Source organism: Lates calcarifer, linkage group LG7_2 (assembly GCF_001640805.2).
Source record: "Lates calcarifer isolate ASB-BC8 linkage group LG7_2, TLL_Latcal_v3, whole genome shotgun sequence".
NCBI classification, from domain to species: Eukaryota; Metazoa; Chordata; class Actinopteri; family Centropomidae; genus Lates; species Lates calcarifer.
Window position 1 is genome coordinate 1,627,160 of NC_066854.1, and position 23,649 is coordinate 1,650,808.

A 23,649-nucleotide genomic window follows, 5' to 3' on the forward strand; every position below is an offset into this window, starting at 1 on the left:
CATTTGACAAAAAAGAAAAAAAACAGGCAGCAGATTATTATTACTAGCTGTCCCTTCACAGGCATTAGCGTGTTAGCATGTAGCTGTAGTGACTGATGGAGCAGTAAATGTCTTTGTAGTCTTGTCTTTGCAGTAATAACAGGTTATAGTCTCAGTAACACTATAATGCAGTGATAATAATGTTTTGCTTGATTATATATCAGCTGCTGCAGGGAGGAGCTGGAGGAGCTTTGGTTTGAATCCTGACTGGAAAATCTGAGCTGAGGATCACTCATCGTCCGTGAACGACTGCCTGGGAGCCTTTGAGCAAAGCAGGGAAGCCCCAGCTGCTCCCCAGCATGAGAGGCAGAGCAGAAGAGCCTGGTGGTCTCTCATGTCAGTTCAGGTTGAAGAGAGACTGAGGGAGGATTTAGGATGAGAGTGACTCTAAGGACAGTTCAGCTTCCTTTAAAGGAGCTTCTCTCTGTCTTCTGTTTGTTTTCTTCTTTTCTTTTTTTTGTTTTAGAGATGAATCCCTTCTCAGGCCATTTGCATCAGCGTCACATCAACACATTGTGAAACTGGCTGATGACTCACTGTGACGCAGGTCCTTTTCACATACCTCCCATCATCCTCTCCTCTCTCTCTCTTTCTCCACTCCCTCCTCTTTCCCTCCTCCACCTCCCCCCCACTCCTCTCTCTCTCTCTCTCTCTCTCTCTCACACACACACACACATACGTAGACAGATTTTTCTCTGGAGAATAGCTCAGCTCATGAACACCCACGCCGGGTTGCTGTTCACAGTGGCAGCCCTGCTCAGAAAATGGCCACCCCTCCCCTTCCCTTGTCCTCCTCCTCCTCCAGTGCAAGTCACCAACGACGACGACGATGATGATGATGTGTTGCCGTGGCAACGGCTGGATGTGGGCGGCTCCACGGGCGGTGGGCGGAAGCCAGCCGCTAAGCAGCGTGGGAGGGATCTGCCGAGCGCACCCATCACCCTCATTTTGAAAGGAGCAGGAAGCTGACTGCTTTTGAGAAGGTGTGGGTGTTGGTGAATTATCGCCTCTCCTCCCTGCAGCTTCGTTAGGGATCGCCTTGTTTGTCTCCCTTCCTTCCTTCCTTTGTTTTCTTGCCTCTCACTGCTGCATGCGGTGAAAATGCTGCTGCTCACGGAGGGATTTCTGTGCAAAAATTTAACTTTGAGAGCTGCTTTTAGCTCAAGAAAGCGACATTTTTTCTCTCATTGTGAGGAAGATTCCACAGTGTAGGCACTTCAGGGAGAAAAAGCACAGACATTAAAGGGTAAAATACAGACATAGAAAAGGCTTACACTGAGAATATATAGTTTGTAAGCTGTAGATGACGCTGCATGCATCTGTCTCCCACAGTCTTTTTTATTTTTCTCCCATAATGTGAAATGTACTGGTCGTCAGGGTCAAGTCAAAATCAATGTAAGTGTCTGATTTGAGTGAAAACATGCAGAACATACTAAAAATGTACATGCAACTGGGAAACAGCACATAGTAAATATAGAATAAATACAGAAATAAACAAACTATAAAAAGACATAGAGGTGAAATACGACACAGCAAAGACGCTTTCTGCTCCTGTTAACTATTAAACTAACAAACTACAGTGATGAACAGTGTGTAAAACCCCGTCTTTGTCCAGAGTATCTGACACCATCTAATGGGTTAAGGTCATGTGTCTGTGAACTCACTTATTGCACCACGCTGCAGCGTTTAGTTTCTGGGGAAATGACTGTCAAATTCCAACTTATCTTTCAGGAGTTTGCATAAAAAGAGGATGACAGAAACCTGCTGAGTGTGTCGGACATGTTTGGGCAAACAGCTGGAAGTAAACTACCTCGTTTCCGACAGAGAAAATTATAGGACCAGGTCGCTGATACTTATTAGACTTGAGGCCTGAGTCAAAAGTCCCTCATTGTAACTTTTGTTGGAAGTCCCCTTTACCTCGAGACCTCATTACATGGAAATCAGAGCTGCAGAGTTCACGTTTCCTCCTGCAGATTTTTTGTCCAAATTCATGAATGTTTCATGTTCCAAGTGAGGCATTATTAGTCAGCCAGGGGCCGTTTATTTGTTTTATCCTGCTTTTTGGAGCTCTGTGTGGAGTTTACTGCCATTCAGATCAAGTCAGATAAAAGTCTGGAAGCAGCAGAAAAGTAAACTTAAAAAATACTTTCCAGTGAGTAATCTGTTTTTGTAGGTTGTTATTTTACACCGGGTGTCAAACTCCACCCAGTTGGGCTGCCAAAGAGGTCAAAACAAACATGAAGATGCTGTCTGAGTCAGGTTGAATACTGTAATGATAATGCAGGTTTACCAGAAATATGTCCAGATGTAGAGAAAAAAGGCTGAATGCATGATTAGTAGTGAACCAAACAAATCCTAAAAACCACTCCTCATCTAAATTCTAACTCATCAGTTCCTGTTTTTTGCAGCTTTTTTGCACTTTTTGTAAACTCACTTTGTGAGTGTGATCTTGTTGTGTGCATGAAACTAACTTGATTTCTAACCAGGAGATGGTGCTGTGAGTGTTTCAGCTGAGGACAAAGACTGCCCTCTGCTGTGAAACTACAGTCTGAATATGTGCAGAACCACAATAATCCACACGGTGTCAGACCAGGACAAGACATCACAGATCTACAGGGTCTGTGCTCCTCATCCCTCGCTCCTGTAAACGACTTAAGGTGTCTGTGTGGAACTTCAATAAATTAAAAACATGCACTGGAAAAAAATAAAAGGAAATCATCAGAATCAGGTAGGATGTTTGTGCAGCATATTCATTGCTGCACTGTTCAACTCTTAGTGTATAATATCTGTGTATTAGTAATCATTTTACTTAACTGTATCTTAAATCCTATGACATCCCTCCGCAATCTCATTCATTTCATATACTTTGCTGTGATTTTTTCTTTCTAAACTCTAATATAAGCTCACTTGGTTCCTGTACATGTTATATAAACTGTTTTAAAGTGGAATATTATATTTTAAATCATTAAAAAGGTGAATTTATGTTAAAAATCACAGTAAAATGTTTGTTTACTGTTGGAAGTGACACAGGTCAGACAGTTCTGATGATTGACAGCCCTCCTGACCAATCAGGTGCAGGTACGCGTTCTCGTGCTCCAATCAGAACTCGCGTAGCGTGAAAGGTAGGTTGTATCCCCACAGAGGAAAACCGTTACTCGACCGAGAAGATCGACACTCTTACCGGGAACACGGCTCTTTTTATTCTCCAGTTTTCTCCACCCGGTTTTACAGCAGTTACTCCATCCACATAGTCTTCTCCACGGGATTGAAATGTTACATTTTCGATCATCGGTAGCGCTCAAGGAGTTATTTCAAACCCAGCTGAAGCGTCCGTTGACAGGTAGAGGAGTCGGCGTGAAAGCGGCACCTGCGACAACCGCCGCCTGCTTCGGCACCGTCTCTTCGGATGGGAGGTCGCCGGGCAGAGGGAGGGCGTTTGCCGGGTGGAGAGCCCCGCAGCACTTCACCAGGAGGCACGGCGTGAGAGGCTTTTGCTCCAAAGGCGACGGCCACAATGAAGCCGCCAAGGATTCCGCAACGGAGAAGTGAGTAACGCTAGCCTCGGTCTATGGGCAGATGTTAGCTGCTAGCTTCAGAACAGGCCAAACTCCATTGGAAAAAATGCCGATTTAACACAGCCGTAATCTGGGATGGAATTAGTGATGACGCTTGGGAAAAATTCTTAAAGTTTCTTATTTTAACAAAACAAGTCAATATTTAAAAACACAACAGATGCCGAATTAATAACTGGCTTCTAACATCAGCTTTATAGTTTAAATGTATTCATTTTCTTGCAGGTTTTACTTTAACAAGCTGTGCTCATTTTAATTAGTGGATCTTTTGAATGTAATTCGGCATAGAGGGTCTACAAGCACACTACGCAGGGGGACTAGCTGCTGTCTCAGATGCTGCTCAGCTCAGCGAGCCAGGAAGAAGGTTAGCGAAGGCTGGAGTCAGGGTGTGCCCGGTAACCAGGCTGGTCAGGGGCACCAGTGGAGGGGAGGGACCAGTGAACAGCTCAGGGGGTTAGCAACCGGGGCGTGATAGTTAAGTAGCTGTTATCGGACAGGCGTGCTAATTCAGACCAGGCTTAGCCATTCACAAAATATTAAAACCTCATTATAACATCATTTGATGCTTTATCAGATGGGGGTATTAATTCAACATCTTCCGCTAATGAAATGATAACAATCACCTTGGATGTGAATGTGTCCGAAAATGGAAGCACACCTACGGCAGCCAGCCGGATAATCGTGACCACCAGGAGCTCCAGCTTTCATCTGCAGCCCCAGCACGTTAAACCACCGAGGCATTCAGCTGTGATCAGTGTGTCCAGCCTTTGGAACTCACCACACAACCATAACAAACACAACCTGTGTCTGTTTGACTTAATGCACTGTGGTGATGAGCATCCTCAAAGTGACAGACCGAGCCTCAAGGCAATGTCTAATGAAGGTCATGTCACTGTTTTTCTATTATTGATTTTAATATACTGATCATTAATTCTGTTGTCTGTAGTTTATCTGAAATAGAATGAGTACTTATGCAGCTTTAAGTGAGTATGACCTGGTCATTGTCAGCAATTATTTTTGGATGAGAGCCCTCCTGGTGATAAACTGGATGCAGGTTAAAAGCATTTAATGACCAAAAAACCACCACAGATTAGTGAGGCCTCAGTGTTTCCACTTAAACCCACTGACACGCCGCCTTTCACAGCAAAGTGCTGCATCATGTTCAACAGTTTATGGCGTCAGTGACGTCCTGCATTTCCCAGAAAGACATGCACCCCTTACAAAAACCCAAACTCGTACAGTAGCTGCTTTGTGTCGTCGTCTGTGGTTGTGGAAAAGTTTTCTTCCACCTTGGAGCTGAGGTTGTTTAATGTTGTAAATCTTTAAGTACAGATGCCTGTTCGTTCAATGTTCAATTATATTAACAAATATATAATAATAATGAGAAATATTTGCCATGTTACTGAAGTGATTTCTCCACATTTTAACTGTGCAGTGAGGGTTGTTGCCACAGATTATATAACTTGACCCGCTGTCTTTTTCCACTCCTTTTATAGACGTAAACCCATTTGGTTCGTTTTCAGCGGTGCAGGGGAAGTGAAAGCTTCTGTTTGGCAATATTTTGGATTTAAGTACCAAAAAAAGGGAAGCTGACAACATCAACAAGGCTAAACTGTAAACGAGTGAGGCGAGTGGATTTAGTGCTGCTGATTGGAAACAATGATTTCTCTGTTTTATATTTTTGTAAACTGATTAAAACATGTTGTCAATTAGCAACAAACTAATTAGGCTGTTTATTTTATTATTATTATTATTTAGTTTACTGTCACATATCCTTACACTTGAGAAGCTGGAATCAGGGGATGTTTATTGATTGAGGGTAAGAATCTGCTGCCTTTTAACTCCATAACAAACGTCTGACAGGTGTTAGAGACGTGGACTCTGGTCGGTCTGTGTTTGCCTCTGTATCTCAGCAGCTCCCAGTCTGACGTGTCTGTTGATTTAATGAGATGTAAATGTGCCTCTGCTCTGCTGTTTAATAAGTCGTTTACTCTCAGTGTTACAGGCCCTTAAAGCTCAGAGGATCAGAGCAGGAAAAGACGGTTATTCAAACTGACGAGCAGCGATGGAGGCAGTGCAGGAGTCGCTATGAATAAAATAAAGATGTTAATCATTCCCAGATACATGATTTTCATCGTGTTGCACAGAAAATTAAATCCACATGATAGTTTTCCTTCTTAATATTCACATCAGCTGTGTTACCAGCCGCCTGTATCCTCCCCTCACCGGGTTTCCATGGTGATAAAATGCCTCGTTGCCCCTGCAGGCCGATGTTGCCCCATTTGTTTCTGTTCACAGACAATTGGCTTAAACTGTGGGTGGCGTTCAGGCGGTCGTTCGCTCAGCTGACTGGTTGTCGTCAACATCTCGGTTCCTCTCCGACCCTGAAGGCTGTTTTCAGTGTTTAAGGAAACACCAGCGATGAATCACAGCGAGTTCAGCGGGTTCAGTCTTTGTGAACAACACTGACTGCTGTTGAGGAACACATTGGTTTTTCATTATCAGTTCTTGGAGTGAAGCTTAAAGGGACTCTGAGTGATCTGTGGCTGCAGCAAAAAAAGGTCACGGACTCTTTAACGTCGACTCAGATCAGGAATGTCAGGAATGTCTCAGTATTCCAGCTTCTCCACAGCGAGGATTCTCTGCTTTTATAACAATGTAAATCGAATATATTTAGATTTAAAGCTGCTGATTGGACAGAACTAAACCTTTACCTTGAGCTCTGGGAAAAGATTAATCAATCAATTGATTAGTTGATGAACTGAGATCCTTCAAATGTAGGATTTCTCTGCTTTGTATATCTGTAAACTGAATATCTGACTGGGGTTAGAAGTCAGTGAATCAGACCAATATGAATAAATCAGATTCCTATAATCTGAGCAGCAGGGAGTGTGAGGCTTCAGAAGCTCAGGCTTGACTCCAGTGTGGTTACGAGGGTCCTGAGGCCGTGCCCCGGCTAATCAGGGGTTAAAAGCGTTTGTAATGCGGCGGAGCTCATCCCGCCCACGTCATTTTCCCACGATTTTTGCACCAAAAAGCCTGGCGTTCTGGCGCGCTGCCCGGCAGTCGTCAGAGCCTAAAGAAGCAGATGAGTCACTCTCAGGGATTGATTTGTGAAGCGCCGCCTGTCAACGCTGCCTCCACCCCACCCCCCACTACAACAATTTGTCATGATATCCACGAGGCAGCGAAAGCAGCACCATCGATCGGGTCAGATACTACAGACGACTCTATCCACGCACAGATTCACTGTGAGCGACTTCAAGTGTTATTTCAGTTAAATAAGATCATCTGTAGTAACCCTGTGTGGATATCGGTCACACGCCTCATCAGATAAGTTGTGGAAGCTGTGGAAAACACTGTCAGACCAGAAGCTATAAGGCGTCATCAGGGTGTAAACGTCCGTCCGTTCAGCTGTCACCGTCCCCAGGAATCAGCTGTCCTGTCAGCAGTAAAAAATACCTTTAAAACTGCTGATCTGTTCACACACACAGGGAGGGAGGGAGGGTGAAGGCAGAGCTAATGAGAGCAGCTGAGGTGGATTAATGAGGCGATCCAGGCCGGTCCAGATGTTCCAGCATCCACCTTTAACCTGCTGGTGATGATGCTCCCAGAGGTGACGTCTCTCCCAGGCCTCGTTAACTAAACAAGGATGTTACTTACAGCCTCTTTAGTCAGCTCTGTTTCATAACAGATCTCTGTCATGTTTGAGCACAGACTCTCATACTTACTGTTCATTTCCTTCATTAAGTTTAAGTTTGTTTCAGTGTTTGCAGGCTTGAGTTTTTCCTGCATTTTAATGTCACTGCAGCAGCAGAATAATAATTATAACACAGTTGAGGTTTATTTTTAGACACAGACCTGCTTAACACACCCTTTGTTTCTTAGTTTTCACCTTCACTGCTGCTGATTCAGGGAGAAATCTGCATATTATGATTCTTTTATCCATTGAATAATGTAGTTTTCATCAGGTTTATGAGGCATATTCTCTGATCCTGTTCTTTTCATTCATGCATTTCTGATTTTTTTATCTAAATAATGTGAATATTTGTGTTTTTTGCTTGTTGTTGCTGCTGATCTGTGTACTGTAAATGCCATTATCACTGTTACTAATTCAGTATTATTCCTTCTGCACACTCTCTCCCTGTTGTTGATCTGCTTGCTTTGCATTTGTAAGTATGTTTCTATTTTTTTTTTGTTTTAGTTTTAGTTTTTTCCAGTAGAAGTAGAGGTTTTCCGCAGAAAGCCGACAACCGCTTTTACCTTGAAATGACCTCACTTCCTCCCAGCGGCTGTGCTTGAATCCCCCCCCTCCCTCTCTACCTCACCCCCCCTCCATCCATCCTCTTCCTCCCCCACCACACACACACACTCACACTCACACACTCTCTCTGATGTGTATTCCTTCCCCACCGGCAGGACCACGCCAACAAACCGTCAAAGGAATCGACAACATGTTAATTCAGATGTTTTCAGTGTTGAAGTTTTGATTCAGTTTCTGACGTCAGACTTTAAGTGGAACTGAGCAAGAAATCTGTTACAGTAAAAACAAAATCTGAACGACAGAGTCACTTGGTCCCAGCGTTTCCTCTGCAGTTTACTGCAGCAGTGCAGCTGATTTTCCAATATTTAATGGTGTAAAAAATCTGATATCACTTTACCAGCTGAGAGCAAAACATAAAACATAAACATGTTTTATGTGTGATTTATGGCTTTATGGCTGATTTTTGCTCCTGAGTGAAAGTTAATTTAAACTTTTCTTTATGGTCAGAACATGACAAACACTTGACATTTAACAAACCTGAGGTAGAGAAACAATTCTAATGATAAAATCTAACCTATCTACTCTAAAATGTATTAATTATATTGAACATTTATTGGCCATTTGTTATATTTCTATTGGGGAAAAGTTTTATCAGCCAGCTGTGCTTTTTGGTAATGGAGACAGCTTCTTTATTACAAATTTTTGTTTAATTATCAGCCAGTTTACTGTGTACACTGGTTTATTTTTAAAGCTTTATCATCAGAAATTTGAAATATATCTCAATTTATGTCAAATTACTGTGATGTTTTATCTAAATTACACAAGGAAACAGTTTCAAATTTGATTCATGTTCTGCATTTGGCTATTGACTTCTGTCCATCATCATGTTTGTGCTGCTGAGTAAACCCAGAGGAAACCCTGAGTCTGAAATTACAAACTGGTAGATTTCTGCTCTCGTGTCACCTCGAGGGTCCAGAATCAGCTTTATTTTTCTCTCTGGCTGCTGAGAGGAGCCACCTGCCAAACTAAAGCTTTACCTCCAGACATCCTCTCCCCCAGTACGCAGGCCCGTGGCCCCATGATGCATTGCAGGAGACATCGTGAGCCCGGGCCAGCCCAGAGCTTTGCGCAAATCCAATTTGGTGTTGATATGAATCATAGCAGAGAGCCTGCTGTGAGCCGGTCGTCCCGTCCGCCTCCTGACACACTACTAACTTTCCTCCCAGAGACAACTCGGTGTGGAGACGCTGCTGAGAGTACCAGCCAGAGCAAAACACAGGATCACAGCAGGACGATGCAGGAAGGAAGTGAGGGACAGTCAGCTGAATACATCATGAAAATCACATGCAAATATGCCCAATGTCTGCACATTAACAGGCTTGTTAGCATGTCAGCATGAGACTTGCTAGTTTTAAGTGTAAACAACACGTGTCTGTGTGTTGTTTAGTTATTTTTTGACAGACAGGAAATGGGGAAAAGAGAGTAGAGAAACAGCCTCTCATTAACATCTCCATCTCTTATCTAAACGATGAATGAAACTAAATTAAATCAGAGGCCTGGCTGTGAAACGTTGAGCCCTGTCGCTGTAATCTCATCGCTTTAAATCTGATCGCTGGATTTTCTAGCAGCCTCATCAGAGACTGTTCTGTCATCCAGTAGGAGGCTGGTGCTCGTTTCCCAACCGGCTTCCAGCCACCGAACCACATGCCGTCAACGTGTCCGCAGGACGCTGGCAGGCCTCCACTGTCACAGCTGCAGCAGTTAAAGCCCAGTCATCACAATTCACAGATTGTGTTTTTATTCGGCCGACACCGTCTGCAGCCAGGACGAAGATGCCTTTAAGGCTGCGTCATCTTCACTCCCTGACATGAAATATTTGTCAGCTCAACATTAATCAGCTTATTAAACATATTCCTGGCTGGTATTCTAAAAAGCAGACAGCTAATGATTTACATTACAGTGGCCTTATGGCAGCATATTAACCTCTGGGAAAGTACATGTTATAATACTTCACCTGGCAGCTTTTCCACAGGTTATAATACTGAGGTAAGGCCAGGGTAAAGTAATGATTTCCAGTGCAGTATTACAGTTATTACTCACTGCTTCTCCTTGCAGTAAAAAAAGCTTCTTCTCCTCCTCCCTCTGCTGCAGCTCCCCTCCATGTCTCCACCTCTGAACGCCTCGCCGTGGAGTTATTCTTCTCACTTCTCTCTCTTCTGTGTGTTTGTTTTATCTCGGTTTCCTGCAGGAGAAGGAAGGCAGGCATCCTGCCCAGCCTGGAGGACCTGCTCTTCTACACCATCGCAGAAGGCCAGGAGAAAATCCCTGCACACAAATTCACCACAGTGAGTTATGGAGTTTTATGGATGTGCTGTACAAACACACCAGGTTTAGTAAAGAAGATGTTTTCAGGGCTTGTGAAAGTTTACTTAAATTAAAAGACGAGTCATTTTACAGGTTACCGGGGATAAATCAGACCTGGCACGTCTTCTTTCAGTTTGTTGATAGGCCTGTAAATCAACGTGTAGCTTTGGAAGTCATTAAATATGAAAGTTAAATGGGAAAACAACAGGAGAATCAGATGAATTTGACTCCTTTCTGCAGGATTTACAGATAAAAACACGAGCAGCCTCGGCCCTGTGCACATCTGTCCCTGGTTGAATTATGAGCAGGATGCCTCCTGTTGTTAGTCTCTTCAGGAGTCTCAGTTCACGGCTCGTAGCTTTATTGATTTGTTGTCAGGGCGTCTTAATCATGATGTTTCCCCCTCCCCCTCCTCTCCACAGGCTCTTAAAGCCACGGGGCTTCGCACAGGAGACCCCCGGCTGAAGGAATGTATGGAGATGCTGAAGGTGACCTTGAAGACGACGTCTGACGGAGCGCTGGACCGACACCTCTTCAAAAAGTAGGTTTTTTTCTGTGTTGAACACTGGAAAAAAGGAGCCATTGTTCCCTGTTTGCTCCAGCTTTTATTATCAGCATCAATCTTTCATCACAGAATTATTAACGCTGGTCCTGAGCACTTCACCGCTCGTCATTAATTATTCATCACCTCTCAGTTTGCACGTCATCATCGGTGTCTCCTTCAGCTGGATTCATTCAAGAACACGACTACTGGGGAAAAAAATAGTATTCAAACACAGACGTCTCCAGACTGCAACATGGCAAAATATCAAACTTCAGGCAAAACACTGTTTTTAATGCACTGACCGTTTAAAACCCACATTTGGGTGTTTATTTTTCTACATCTTGTCTGTTTGTGTTTGTGTAGATTTCAGTTACAGTTCATTTGTTTAAAGGCTGTTTTCTCAAAATGAGTTTTTTCTCACACTGACACAGAAATATATAAAATGCTGGGTACAAAATGAGATAAAGCTTTAAACATGATCATTTGATGCTGTGGAATAGAGAGTTAAGAGTGTGTAACATACAGTAAGAGATATTCACAGCTCACACAGTGACCTTTCAATAACTTACTTCAAAGGTCAAATCAATTATACTGTGAGCAAACTGTGGTAAAATAATTAGCTGTCAGAAAACCACATGAAAGAAAGATTTCAACTGTGACATGAAACATAAATGAAAAAGCAAGAAGGTGTGGGTGTTAATGACAAGTCTGGAAATACGAAAGTGAAAAAGTCACTTTGATTTAATGACAAGAAGAGGAGTAGCACTAGAATTAATAATCACAGTAGAGCTGCAACTAAAGGTTTCTTGATTAATCAACAGTAGTAAATATCTGGCATTAAATATCCAAAGCTCAAAGATGTTCATTGTGTGAGAATATTAATAAAAAATGAGCTGCAGCCATCAAATATTTCTCATTTTATCAATAAAGCAAAAGAAAAGTAAAGTTTTTGTCTCTGCTGCGGCTGTAAAACCACAACTGGAAACAACATAAGGCAGAGTGTAGAATAAAATCACATTACTGACACCCCCCATCCTGGTTGCACCGCTGCTGAATGAACAGAGTGACAGCTTGGGAAGTGACGTGGTGTAGAGTTGGGGCATATGACGGCTCACCAGGGAGCTGAATCCTCACCGAAACAGACCCCAGCGCCCGGGCGCTCCTGGCTGGGATCCATCACTTCCGCTCCCCGAGCTTATTTATAGATCTCGGCCTCACAGAGGGAAGCATGTGAGCGGGCGGTGGAGTGTAGCGTGTGTGTTGTTTTCTGCAGGGATCCCATGCTACAGGGATTAGAGAGGGTTTGATGCAGTGAGATAGCTGAGCCACAAATCTCTCTGCTTCCACCTCACCAAGCTTTGTGTGTTTACGATCAGGACACAAGGTTTAGGAGAAAGACTGGTGGTGAAAGACTGGTGCTTTTTATTGTTTATTCTCTCCCCATGCCATTTGGAAAGCAGGAAAAATCGATTCCAAAAACTACAGCGAAAGATCAGCTGAGAGAATCTGAGGATAAAGGTGCCAACAAGCCCATCGAAGCTCGGTCAGAAAAGTTACCGGGAGGTTTTAGCCTGGAAATGGAGGCAGTGAACCAGAAAAGCAAACAGTTTCCCTGAAGACAACACGACTCATTGCATGATATTTAGGCAGTAGCAGATGTCTCACAGAGGCAGAGTGTGGTTAAATAACTCAACCAGTTCAACCAGCAGAGAAAATCTGAAGCCAGTGTCTTTGTCAGGCATTTGTTTGCTTCTTTTGACCTCTTTATCGTCTTTTAGAAAATGTAAAGAAAATGTAGCTGTTTCCTCTTCACAAACACCAACAAACTCTCACATTTTGCAGGTTTAAAGTGTCTAATAAATCACTTTATATGATAAAATAGTAGCAGAACAGCAGATCCTCCTCCTACTCATCCATCCCCAATGTAATTGACATTCTGTCTTGTTTTTTTCAAGCCTGGCAGATACAGTCTGTTTGAATCACCAGCATTCGCCACGCTGTAAATCCCTGCAGCTCCTCTTCTTCTGGAGAGTAGCAGGTGGCACAAATGCTAAAACTGCGGAGGTTAACACAAACTCTCGAGACTAAGCAGAGGTCTAAACTGATCCTGTCTCGTGTTTTTGTCTTAGATGTGTCCAGAGCAACATTGTGCTGCTCACCCAGGCCTTCAGGAAGAAGTTTGTCATCCCAGACTTCCAGTCCTTCTGCGCCCACATCGACGACCTCTATGAAAACGCCAAAAACCTGTCAGGAGGGCAGGTGAGAAGTAAATCTGTCTGCAGAGACAGAGCTGTTTTAACTGATGATTTATTGTTATCTTCTTTATATTCATGCTGTAGTTCTGGTGTTTTACCACAGATGAAGGTGGATTCATTCATCATTTATTCACATAGAGAAACTGTGCTGCAGGCTGCAGATGTTTCTGCTGAGAGAGCAGAAGAGAGTGTTTTTCCTGCCAGGCTGCAGACTTAGACTGATCATAATCTGCTTGTGTTACCATTTGCCATATTAACAACCAGAAACAAACTGTTGTGTAACGCTGTAGGTGGCAGACTACATTCCCCAGCTGGCCCGCTTCAGTCCAGACCTGTGGGCCGTTGCCCTGTGCACCGTCGACGGACAGAGGTACGGTTTCAGGCTGTCACCAGATTTGAGAAGATTTCTCCTCTTTTAAACAGTCATGAAACTTTCACAGCCACTAAAACATTGTTTTGCTCCTTGCTTCGTGTTTGTCTCACACGTTTCCCGGCAGAAAGCTGTCGAGGCTTGTTCTCAGAAGCAGCTGTCAGGAGAGAGAGCAGCTCTTCAGCTGAAGTGAAATCCAAGCTAATTAATAATGCAGAAACAAAAGATCACACGACACAGTTTAAGATTTGAAGCTGAAGATTGTGCGTCAGTGTACAAATAATGGATTTGTGTCTCCTTGTCTTAGGCACACTGTCGGCGACACCAAGGTTCCCTTCTGTCTTCAGTCTTGCGTCAAGCCACTGAAATACGCCATCGCCGTCCACGACCACGGCACAGAGTACGTCCACCGCTTTATCGGCAAAGAGCCCAGCGGTCTGCGATTCAACAAGCTCTTCCTGAACGAGGACGGTGAGGAAACACTCACTCATACCAACCTCTCTCTCTCTCTCCTCTCTGTGTGTTTGTGACTCAGTCGGCTGTGGTTGGACTTTCTCTCTGTAAGAGGATCCATCTCCAGGCCTGGTTGCCATGGAACTGAGATAAATTGTTAATGAGAGGTTTCAGCAGTGAGGCAGAATAAAAACAAGAGTGGTCAGTGTGTAACAGAGACTTAAGAACAAGCTGCTCGCACGTGGTTCTGTAAAAACCAGACAGGACTGAGAAGCAGGGAGAGCAGAGACAATGAGACTCTGTATTAGAAAGTAACCGTCCTGTTGTGTTTGGAGATCGTTTCCCACAGGTCTGAAGAGTTGGCATAGATCAGTCTGTTTAAGGAGCTGTTTGTAAGTTCACCTGTCACCTGTCTGATTGCTATCAGACTTTGTGTAGAAGTCAAAGTTTCTCCAACAAACCTCATTAATCTACTGCAGTTTTTACTTCCTTACTCCCATCCAACTGTCCAGTGTCTCACACTAAAACGATAACATGTGTCTATGGTCTGTGCATGTGTTGTGTTTAGATACTCAGCTAACCCCCGCTGTGGCTATTTTGAGAGGCGAGCTATCTGTTTCTACAGGAACGCCGTATGTGTGGTCAAAAATATCCATGTCTGAGTGATGTGGTTGGTCAGTTGGTTGTAAACAGTCCAAACTGACTTTCTTACGAAGGAAGAAATCACAGTCAGAGTTTGAAGTGTTTACAGATAATACTGGTTGGATGTGAAATATACAGCGTACTGAACACTAGTGATTCTGCGTATCAGAACCAAAAGATACAGACACTCGTTGTCTCTGTAAACACATTAATAGTTACTTTAAAAATAGCTTTATTTATATAGACTTTTGAAAACAAAGTGCTGTGCGTGCATAAAACAGAGTAAAGCAATAAAAAACACAAGGAAAATAGATGAGATGTGAGTAAATAAGGGAAATAAAACAGAAGATCACAGTTATGTATGTAAAAACTATAAAAATAACATAATGTAAAAAATCCTTTAACTCAGGTTTAGAAAACAGTGGACAAAACAAACTTTCCAGCTGTTGAAAAGGTTTGAAAATCCTTGAAAAACCCGCACTGTTCATGCTGTGCAGCCGCCGTCAGCAGACCTGACATTAAACCCAGAGATCTGTAAAAACTGTTTGTTTCTAAATGGAAATGTGAGAAAGCTCCAGGTTTCCTCTCTTTGTTGTTATCTAACAAAGCACAGAACTCGCCAGAGACGGAAATGTTCCAGCTGTTTATTTTTACTTTTTAGTTTTTCTAAAAACATTGTTCTGGCCTGTTGCATAAGAAGATTAAAAACACAGAGGTTTCAGCAGTGTAAGTGTGTTATAATGTTGATTTCTATTTTTTCTTTTGCAGATAAACCACACAACCCCATGGTTAATGCTGGTGCTATCGTCTGCACCTCCCTCATCAAGGTAAGCTGCATTTACATTTTATTTTGAAAACACGCCCCACAATCTGACATTTATCATTTTCTGTCTTTAAATGTAGATTTTGTTTTTATGTCAGGGCTTACTTCAGTTTCAGACAGGTCATTTTGCAGCTGATTTTTAACGGCAGCGAGAAAGTTGTGTCCAAAGAGAATTAGTCTGAAATAAAATTATAATCGTCTGGAGAATGTGTGTCCGGCAGATTACTGTATACGGGGGAGATTAAGGTTATAGATAATCACGCTGAAAGGGGATTTGGTTGAAAGCGCTTGGATATCCTGCACTGAGAGTTCATAGAGTCCACACACACACACAGAGTGGGTGGAGATGGAGACCAGTCAGTTCAGCTGCAGCTTTAATCAGAGAAACTGCTCTGTTACCTGAGCGCTTCATTACAGATCCTCCTCTGACCTTCAGACTCACAGGGACCTGGTTTCACCGCTCTGTTAGAAACACAAGAGCACCACCTGCTGATCCAAGACCTAAAATATACACGAGCATCAACAGGAGTCCATGAGGGCTCCTCAGAGTTTGTTTAATTATTGTATTACATTCACACAGAGAGAGAAGACTGTGACTTATCTTCTGTTTCATTCTTTCCTGCACTGAATCACACGAGAACGCAGCTTCAGACAACATGTTTTAACTTCTATTAAAGGATAAGTCTGTCTCTGTCTGTGTCTGACATTATGATAGGATTCCTACAGAGACAGAAACATAACCAGAAACACATCTATAGATCACTACCAGACTCCATTGAGAAAAACAGGGATTTTACTGGGAGCTGCTGGAATAGTCGTCTCCTCCATTTCTCGCCAGACGGAGCTCAACAGTAATAAAATAATGAACTTCTGCACAGAAATCTATTAAATCCTTGGCAGCCGGCTTTGCAGAATTGCCAATAAACTAATTTCTCTCCTGGGAAATGAAAAGACGTTGGACTTTGGAGGTTTAATTATGTCGCTCACAGTGTGAAGAAATCTTTGGAGATCGTCCATCACACGGTAACACGTGGTTGTTGGAGGAATCTCAGGACGTAGGACGTGGTTTAGCAGGACACTGGCTTCGTTTACATACACAGAATATTCTGGGTTTTGCTCTTATTTGCTATGTTTGTATTGTTGGCCACATAAGCAGCAAACCACCACACTGCTACACAAAAACATCCTCCACCACAGTCTCATAAATCACTGATCTACACTGACACATAGAAATGATAATAGTAACCCAGTCCTGACAACATGTGTAAACAAACACTGGGTATTCATGAACCTTTTATTCTCTAACACCCACTGTTTTATAGTAGAAACTACTGTCACAGAAAGAAATGAGGCTTTAAACACAGTCGTTATGTCGTGTTATTAACAGAGGAAGTTCAGGGATTAATGACAGAGAGCTTCTGCTTTTTTCTATTTTTATTTTCTTAATCACACTGTTGTATTTTTGGTGCATTTGGTGCAGCCGTTTTATTTCTTTATCTTTCGCAGAGTAGATGAATCATCCAGTATCTTTTGTTGCCGTAACATTGCATGGGAATAATACTCAACACAATCAGACATTCAGATGATGATTAATCACTATTTTAGGATTTTGGGGTTTGAAAATTTGAGCTCAGGGAAGAGAAAATATGTGTTAACTCCTCGTGTTGTTCTGCGGATTATTCCCAGTTTCCACTGAATCCCAAAACCATTGATCCACGTAATAAACCCAGGTTCTGTCAGGGGCTGTTTGCATGCGTCCCTCCTCCTCTCTCCTCTGATCTACACCTCATTTTCAAATGTACCTTTTCAAGGCTCGTTGTGTGGTTTTATGTGTTGTTGCATATTTTACAGCATTAGGATCTTTGGGAAATTATGACCACAGCAACAGGTCAATGACGTTGGTAATTTTTTCCTTTTTAATCATTTTTTCCCCTCTCTCTCTCTTTGGTCTGGATTCTGTGACAAGCTTTTAGCCTTCACATGGCCGTTTAATGATTGTTTTAAAAGTTGCTTTTATACTCTTCACCTGCATCCTCCAAACTGTTTATACGTCTGGATTATAAACAGTGCAGCTCTGCCTCAACTCAAACACTGGTTTTATATCATGTCCATTGTTCTGTAGAGAAGGTTTTGTTATTTTCATTTCTAGATATGTTTCTATTCATGAGTTAGAGCAGTTAAATCCTTCTACCTGGGATTCTCATAGATCTGCAGTAGTTCTCTGTATTCACACTGCAAGCTACGTGGCTAATGAGTTGTTAGCATCTGTGTGTGCAGAGATGAACGCTGGTTTTTAACTGATCTAAACCAAAGTTACACAGAGACAACAGAGATTTTAAGATAAATAAAGATAAATGGTCGTTTGGACCTAATAATAGATGTAAATAATCAATATACAAGTTTTCAAAGAAGATACTGTTATAAAATAGGCTGCAGTAAAGAAATATAGTGAGTTGTTGAATAGAAATATGTTAAAATACATGCAGAAGTTTGGAATAATGAGCTCTACCATCACCAGACTGTAACAGGTAACCAGTCAAATTAGTGGGAAGCTGTTTGCAGTGTGAATACACCATAAAGTTTATTAAACTAACTCACCAGCTGCAGCTTTGTCCAACACACACACTCCACATTAACACACCTGTAGACTCAGGGTGTTGTCGTCTCTCGCTGTAGTTAGTTTAAAACAAGTTCAGCTGAAGAGAAACTATTTTTTTTTGTTGTAGTTTTTTGTTTCTTTTCTTTTCTGAAAGCCTGAGTGGATTAACTGTTTTATTTCACCTCCTCCATCTCCAGCTAGTCTCCCACCTCTAATCTTAATTCATCTGGTGTCATGACTGGTTTTGATTGGCCACGTAACTGATGAATTTAGTTTAATATCATAGAGATGTGGATCTTATGTAATAGTGCTAATGTCTTGACGTGTCAGAGGCAGTTTGATGTGTTTTAGATGTTTTTCTGGTTGAAGTGTTTTATTAATAATCTCACTGTTCTGTTTGTGTTTCAGCAAGGGGCAAGCAACGCTGAGAAGTTTGATTATGTGAGTATTACATGAGGAATTACATATTTTCATTATCACTCAGTCTGCTGGTTATTTTCTTGATTAATTGATTGGTTATTTGGTCTTTAAAGTGTCAGTAACTAACAGAAAATCACTGTAATATTCAGCTGTTTTTGTCTGATTATCCAGAACAAAAAAGATCTTTAATTTACTGTTGAAAAAGATGAAGAAAACCAGCAGATACTCATATTCACTCAACCAGTGGATATTTTACTTGTTGCTTCCTTAATGTGATGAGGAATCTGTTACAAACCCCTCCTCATTTTAGTTTAGATTTTTAAAATGTTGAATATTGAGCTGTTGATCATTTTGTGCTGCTCTGCTCTGCAGGTCATGAACTTTATGAACAAACTGGCAGGAAACGAGTACGTCGGCTTCAGCAACGCCACGTGAGTAAAACACTTCATCAGTGATGAGTTCAAGGACACTCAGCAACTTTTCGAGACAAAATCGTTCAGTCAGGGCAGTTTGAGTTTTATATAACACGAGCTGAGTCATGGTGTTTAAAGAACAAACCTCTCCCCCTCTTCTCTCTGTGTCCCAGTTTCCAGTCGGAGCGAGAGTCTGGAGACAGAAACTTTGCCATCGGCTACTACCTGAAGGAGAAGAAGGTGAGGTCAAAGGTCACCTGCAGCTGAGAGCTGAGGAGAGATGTTATTTAACCTGAAGAGTGGAAACTGTCTGACAGAGCTGCAGCTGGTTTTATTTCTCTGAACCAGACTTTATGTTCTTGAATTTATAGAGTTACAATCCACATAAATTATATTTATTGATCAGTTTTGATAAAGTTTAAACTGATCTCTGAAACTTTGCTGCTGCTTTGATTTAATGTTGTTTTTGCTGCGTTAATTATTCTCCTGTTATTTGCTTTGCACCAGTTAATTTGACGGTTTGACTGTGTTTTTGTTCTTCCAGTGTTTCCCAGAGGGCACAGACATGACCTCCATCCTGGACTTCTACTTCCAGGTGAACACAGGAAATTTAAAAGTCCAGTTGGTTGTTTAATTTCATTTAAATATTCCTCAAAAAGACACAAACTCATCCTGGATTTTTATTTTTGAGTTGACATCTCCACACTTAGTTTATTCTAAAGCATGAAAGCAAAGGTTTGGATCCTCCTGTTGTGGCGTTAAAGCAGATTTCTAACTGTTCTTCTCCGTCAGTTGTGCTCCATCGAGGTGACGTGCGAGAGCGCCAGCGTCATGGCGGCGACTCTGGCCAACGGCGGCTTCTGTCCAATCACGGGAGAGCGAGTGCTGAGCCCCGAGGCGGTGCGAAACACCCTGAGTCTGATGCATTCCTGCGGCATGTACGACTTCTCCGGACAGTTCGCTTTCCACGTGAGTGACTTAACACGTCTTCCAGTGAGCAGCCATTTTGGACACACCAACAAATGAATCGTCTTTGTGTTTCAGGTCGGGCTGCCGGCGAAATCCGGTGTCGCCGGCGGGATTCTGCTGGTCGTACCAAATGTGATGGGCATCATGTGTTGGTCTCCTCCTCTGGACAAGCTGGGCAACAGCGTCAGAGGCATCCAGTTCTGCACGGTAACCTCGGCTTTAATCTTTTTATTTTTAAGCAGCATAAAAAACATCACTCAGCTTTTCCTCAGTCTGACTGAGTTTCTCCTCTTCCTCTTTCAGGACCTGGTTTCTCTCTGTAACTTTCACAACTACGACAATCTGAGGCACTTTGCAAAGAAACTGGATCCTCGCAGGGAAGGAGGAGACCAGAGGGTGAGTCGACCTCCTCCTCCTCCTGTATTTTCATCCATATACTTTACTCGCTCTTATTTTCCTCTAGTTACAGATTATTTTTATTTTTAGTCTAAATGTCACTTTAACAGACACTGAAACACTTTGCGTCATATCCTCCCTCCTGTGTGCTCAGCGTCCTGGATGCTGGGTGACCTTGTCTGCAGGATTTTAATCCACAGCGCCATCTGCTGGGAAAATACTGAACCAACACATATTCCTTTAAAAAATCCTGATTCTACTCTTTTCTTAATAGAGTTTTGTTGTTTGACTTAACATGTGTTTCACCTGCAGTTTATAACATTGAAAATAATAATAATTTGATTTCTTTAACACTCAAAACGAGAGTTACTGACACAAATATCAGACAGTTATCAACAAAATGAAGATAAAATACATAAATATGGAGACAAAAGAGGGAAAATGCATAATAATCTTTATTGCAAAGGGATTTCTTTAATATGTGGCTCAGCTTTAATCATTTTGTTGTTGTGTTTCAGGTGAAGTCAGTGATCAATCTGCTGTTTGCTGCGTACACTGGAGACGTCTCAGCTCTGAGGAGGTAACGAGTCTTTCTTTCTTTAAAAGGGGAAAATATTCAGATTTAAAATCTCTAAAACCAAAAAAGAAGGTGTTTCTTTAATTAGTTAATTTAACGTTTATCCGTCCAGGTTTGCCTTGTCGTCCATGGACATGGAGCAGAGGGACTACGACTCCAGGACGGCTCTGCATGTGGCAGCTGCTGAAGGTGAAACACTCAGAGGACGATTAAACGTGTTAATGAGTCAGATTAATCAGAGTGTGTGTTAATAAAGCTGATGTGTGTGTGTGTGTGTGTTTCAGGACACACTGAGGTGGTGCGCTTCCTGCTGGAGGCCTGTAAAGTCAACCCGGTTCCCAGAGACAGGTAACAAATAACAGAATTCAGTTTCACAAATTATAAACAAATTCACATTTTTTAAAGACCTGAACTGCACTGATGTTCAGTTTAAGTCCAACATGGCTCCTCTGACTGTTTCCTTATCTGCAGGTGGGGGAACACGCCGATGGATGAGGCCGTCCACTTCGGCCACCACGACGTGGTCACCATCCTCCGCGACTACCACAACCAGTACAGCCCTCAGGACAGTGCCGCCGAGAAGCAGAGCGCAGAGAAGAACCTGGACGGGATGCTCTGAGGGCGAGAGGAGGAAGAGAAACAGGAAGCTGGGTGGCAGAAAAAGTCAAGGTGGACGGTGCGCTCTGAGGGGAGAAATAAAATCATTTTGCACTCGAGGATCTTAAATGTAGATCAGAGAGGAAAAGCACACGCACAGAGAACAGTTCAGAACATTAAAACAACACAGATAATAAACTGTACAGAGAAAAACTACTAAATAATCCTCTTAAAAATAGGGCCACCGTCCCTCCAGTGTAAAAGCTCCTCATCATGTCGTTAGTAGATGTTGTTGGTTTTGTATTATATTCATGTACGTACCACACTTGGGGAAATATTTTTATTTTCATTTCTCCTCCTGTATTTTATCGTCAGCTTTGTAGCTCTGTAGGAAACGAACCAGGCCACCAGCTGAATGCTGGGTAAATTCAGCTGTGGCTGTTAGAAAGTGGATGGGACTTTTAATTTTTTATTCCGAAAGGCTGAAACAGGAAGCAGCAAGACGGTTTTCACTCCCCAGTTAAAAACCTTCTTCACTTCATCGTCACAGCGTGGTGGAATGTATCTTCCTCCCTCCTGAAAAACAAAAAAAAGAGAGAACACTTAGGTGTGTTTGTACATGTGTGATATTTATTTATCTGTTTAAGATAAACTGTACATTCATGTCGTGTGTGTATATTCCTGAGGTAAATTAGTGTAAATACAAACAGGTTCTCGTCCGGTGGATTCAGCTTTCATCACGGAAAAACTCTAAAATATTTAATATTTTAATTTGTCACTTTAATTCAACTTTTAAAATTCACAAGTTAAAAGCTTTCTGTTTTGTTTTTCTTCTCACAAAACTGGATTTTTATTTTCTCTGCTTTATTATTTACTATTTATTTTAGTTTTTTTAATGTGTAACATGAAGAAATAATGTAAGCAAATCAGCCAAAGTTCAGGTTGAAAGAGTTCAAATTTCCTACATATCTGATGCGACACTGCCAGTGCTGAATTACTGTAACGCGCCACCAACAACATGAGAAGCTTGTTCTGTGTTTTTATTTTGTTTTTAACTCGAGGTTCAAGACGTCACTGCACAAAAAAAACCTTCTGCACTCAACATTGGAGGATATTTCAAAATAATTTAATCTGGTTTTTAAAATCTCAGGAAGTAAACAATCAATATTAACTTTATTTATGAAGCACGTTTAAAACAGAGTTGAACAAAGTACTGTACAATAAAATAAGATGAAGAGAAATATAATGATATAACATAAGAGACAAAAGGTGTAAAAAGTGAAAAAATAAAAAGTTTAAGGACAATCGAAAACCTGAGAAAGTTTGTGATGGATGACATCTTGAATCTAAAATCAGCTAACTGCTGATTAAATCCAGTATTAACACTTAAACAACTGATTTAAAGGAACTATTCACTACAAACGTGCTAGAGGTCACCTGATGCTGAAGTCAGTGATAAATAAAAATGCCACTTATTCCAGTTTAAAAAAGTGAAATATTTCTCCTTGTTGGGTGCAGCAGCTCATTTAATTTCACACTGTAACAAAGTCGAGGCTTCTAGTGCAGATGTGCAGTGTGTTATCTGATGTATCATATGAATTATGATGGTTTGTATGTAAACACTTGTTCCTGCGGAGGACTCAGGATTTTAAACACTTAAAACAACTGAAGGAGCTTTATTATAACACAGATTGTTTTGTTTTTTAATCTGTAATTTGCAAAAGAATCTGTCATACTTGAAAGATTGTGCAGATGTTTGGTTTTTCCAGAGGTTTTGAGTGTTTGTTTGTAGTGTATTGGACGTTTGGATGTTGTTTGTGTACAAAACAAACTGAACCAGGCGATGTTAACAATCCACAATCCACATTTTGTTGAAATTTAGAGCAGTGGAAAACATTTTTATCCCTCAGGTTGGGATCAGCTCATTTGGTTTGATTAAAAATGTTCATCTACAGTTAAAAAGTGGATTGAAAGAAGCACAAAACTGCAGTATTTTAGGAAGAATTAGCAATAGAAATGCAATGATTGTAAGATAAAATCAGCAATATGAATTTGAGGATTTGATATGAGCTGATCTCGACCTGCAGCTCTGCTCACTCAGCTGTTGTCAGTGAAATGAGGTGATTTTTGTTTGTGTCTGTGCAGCTGCGACTGAAGTAATCTGAATGTAAACGTGTTTGGTGTCGTTCTGTTTCCTCCTCCTTGTATATTTATGCTGCTTCAGCTCATGTCGGTGGGTTACTGAGTGTCGCAGGCAGCCCAGATATTTATTCACAGATAAAAAACATTTAATAAAAGTTAGACCTAACCTAACAGATGTCTGTATTTTTGTATAAATAGTGTGATGTTTTC

General features: G+C 41.7%; 1 protein-coding gene across 2 annotated transcripts; it reads left to right on the forward strand.

Moving 5' to 3' along the window:
- The first annotated feature begins 3,157 nt into the window (after nt 1-3,157).
- LOC108873076 (glutaminase kidney isoform, mitochondrial) lies at nt 3,158-23,605 on the forward strand. Of its 2 annotated transcripts, none has more exons than XM_018661175.2 (18): nt 3,158-3,584; nt 10,130-10,220; nt 10,662-10,780; nt 12,913-13,042; nt 13,329-13,408; nt 13,716-13,879; nt 15,272-15,330; nt 18,334-18,366; nt 18,718-18,776; nt 18,932-18,998; nt 19,303-19,353; nt 19,551-19,727; nt 19,803-19,934; nt 20,031-20,123; nt 20,642-20,703; nt 20,813-20,889; nt 20,985-21,048; nt 21,172-23,605. In XM_018661175.2, the coding sequence occupies exons 1-18, from the start codon at nt 3,310-3,312 to the stop codon at nt 21,317-21,319; spliced, it is 1,881 nt and encodes a 626-aa protein (XP_018516691.1). In that variant the 5' UTR covers nt 3,158-3,309; the 3' UTR covers nt 21,320-23,605. The 2 variants fall into 2 exon arrangements, with proteins under 2 accessions (XP_018516691.1, XP_018516690.1); XM_018661174.2 differs by having other exon boundaries at nt 3,161-3,584; nt 10,124-10,220.
- Nucleotides 23,606-23,649: the final 44 nt, after the last annotated feature.